This window comes from Octodon degus, unplaced genomic scaffold, assembly GCF_000260255.1.
Source record: "Octodon degus isolate 3935 unplaced genomic scaffold, OctDeg1.0 scaffold01103, whole genome shotgun sequence".
In the NCBI taxonomy this organism is placed as follows: Eukaryota; Metazoa; Chordata; class Mammalia; order Rodentia; family Octodontidae; genus Octodon; species Octodon degus.
In genome coordinates this window covers 5,348-6,996 of record NW_004525679.1, presented here as the reverse complement: position 1 = coordinate 6,996, position 1,649 = coordinate 5,348, and the positions used below count along the sequence as shown (strand labels likewise).

At 45.4% G+C, this 1,649-nt stretch overlaps 1 protein-coding gene across 1 annotated transcript; it reads left to right on the top strand.

The window, feature by feature from the left end:
- The first annotated feature begins 1 nt into the window (after nt 1).
- On the top strand, nt 2-1,016 carry LOC101585207 (melanoma-associated antigen 10-like). The gene is made up of 2 exons (XM_004648757.1): nt 2-53; nt 172-1,016. The coding sequence occupies exons 1-2, from the start codon at nt 2-4 to the stop codon at nt 1,014-1,016; spliced, it is 897 nt and encodes a 298-aa protein (XP_004648814.1).
- The last annotated feature ends 633 nt before the right edge of the window (nt 1,017-1,649 follow it).

Below are 1,649 nucleotides of genomic sequence, written 5' to 3'. Positions count from 1 at the left end.
AATGTCTGGATCTCCAAGGCAGCCTCAACTGGAAGAAGCCCAGAAGGACCAAGGTGAGACACCAGTGGGTTTGTGGGTGGACACGTTCCTGATGCAATGTGGGAGGCGGCTGCCTCTTAGATTCCCTCTCATTGCCTTCCTCCTATCCTCTTCTTTGTTGTCTCATCCTAGGCAATGGAGAGGACAGGTCTGGTCCTGAAATGCTGGATCCTCCTCAGAATCCTGAGGGAGCCTCCTCGAGCCCCATGGCCATGGCCGCTGCCCCATGGAACCAGTACCATGCGGGCTTCAGCTGCAGTGAAGAACAGTTTTTGTTCTCCTGGCAGACACTGCCAACCGTTGAGTCCTTGATGGGTTATTCCATTAATGTTAAGATGGCTGACTTGCTGTTCTTCCTGTTCACCAAATATCAAAAGAAGGAAATTACTAGCAAGGAAGAAATGCTGCAGTGTATCTTCCAAGGGTGTGAGGAGCAGTTCCCTCAGATCTTTCGTGTCATTTCTGAGTGTATATATCTGGTCTTTGGCATTGATGTGAAGAAAGTCAGCCCCAATAGCCACTGCTACATCCTTATGCCTGCCCTGGGCCTCTCCTATGATGGGATGGTGCCTGGTGTCCAAAGCTATCCCAGGATCTCCATCCTGATAATCATCCTGGGAATCATCTTTTTTGAGGGAAACCGTGCCACAGAGGATATCATTTGGGAAGTGTTGAGTGGCATGGGGGTGTTTCCTGGTGTTGAACACCCCATCTATGGTGAGCCCCGGAAATTTGTCACTGAGGATCTGGTAAACGAGCATTACCTGGAGTATAAGCCTGTGCCTTACACCGATCCTCCTGAATACGAGTTTGTGTGGGGTCCAAGGTCCCTCATTGAAACCACCAAGCTGGATGTCCTGGAATTTTTGGCCAAGGTCAAAGATACCACCCCTAGTGCCTTTAATGAATGGTATGAGGAGGCTGTGAGAGAGGAAGAGGCGAGATACCATATTCCAGATCCTTCTGAATGGCCATAACTAGGGCCAGGGCCAAGATCAGGGCCAGGGCCACATCCAGCAGCATCTCCTGTCCCTTGCAATTTGTCAGCCAGATTGTCCCATCTGTGTTCTAAATGAAACGTGTACCATGCTTGTATTTCTGTCAGTGTGAGTGATTTGGACAGCTCTGATATTCTTTTACGTATTTTTCTTTTAGTGGATTTGATTAACTTCGAATTTTGTTTTGTTTTGTTTTGTTTTGTTTTGTTTTGTTTTGTTTTGTTTTGTTTTTTCCAGAACTGAGGATTGAATTCAGGCCCTTGAGCTTGCCAGGCAAGTGCTCATTCTACTGAGCCGTCTCCCTGGCCCCTTAAGTTCAAATTTAAGTTTAAATGATATTGGCCACTCATGTATATGAGCTTTTCTGTTTTGTAAAACAAAAGCCAAAATCTTGCCTCATGTTTTTGATCTGGAAAAGAATCATTTGTCACTGGAATAAAAGTTCTTGGAAATGTGAAAGAAGGTATCAGTAAACTAGGTGGGGACCATGAGTGGAAAAGTTTGTACCTTATCTTTTAGTTTGTTGTTCTGTAAAGTTTAAAAAAGATGTACAGTATGCGCTTGCCTTCTTCAGACATGCTGGAGAAAGTTAATAAAGATTTCCACTGCTAC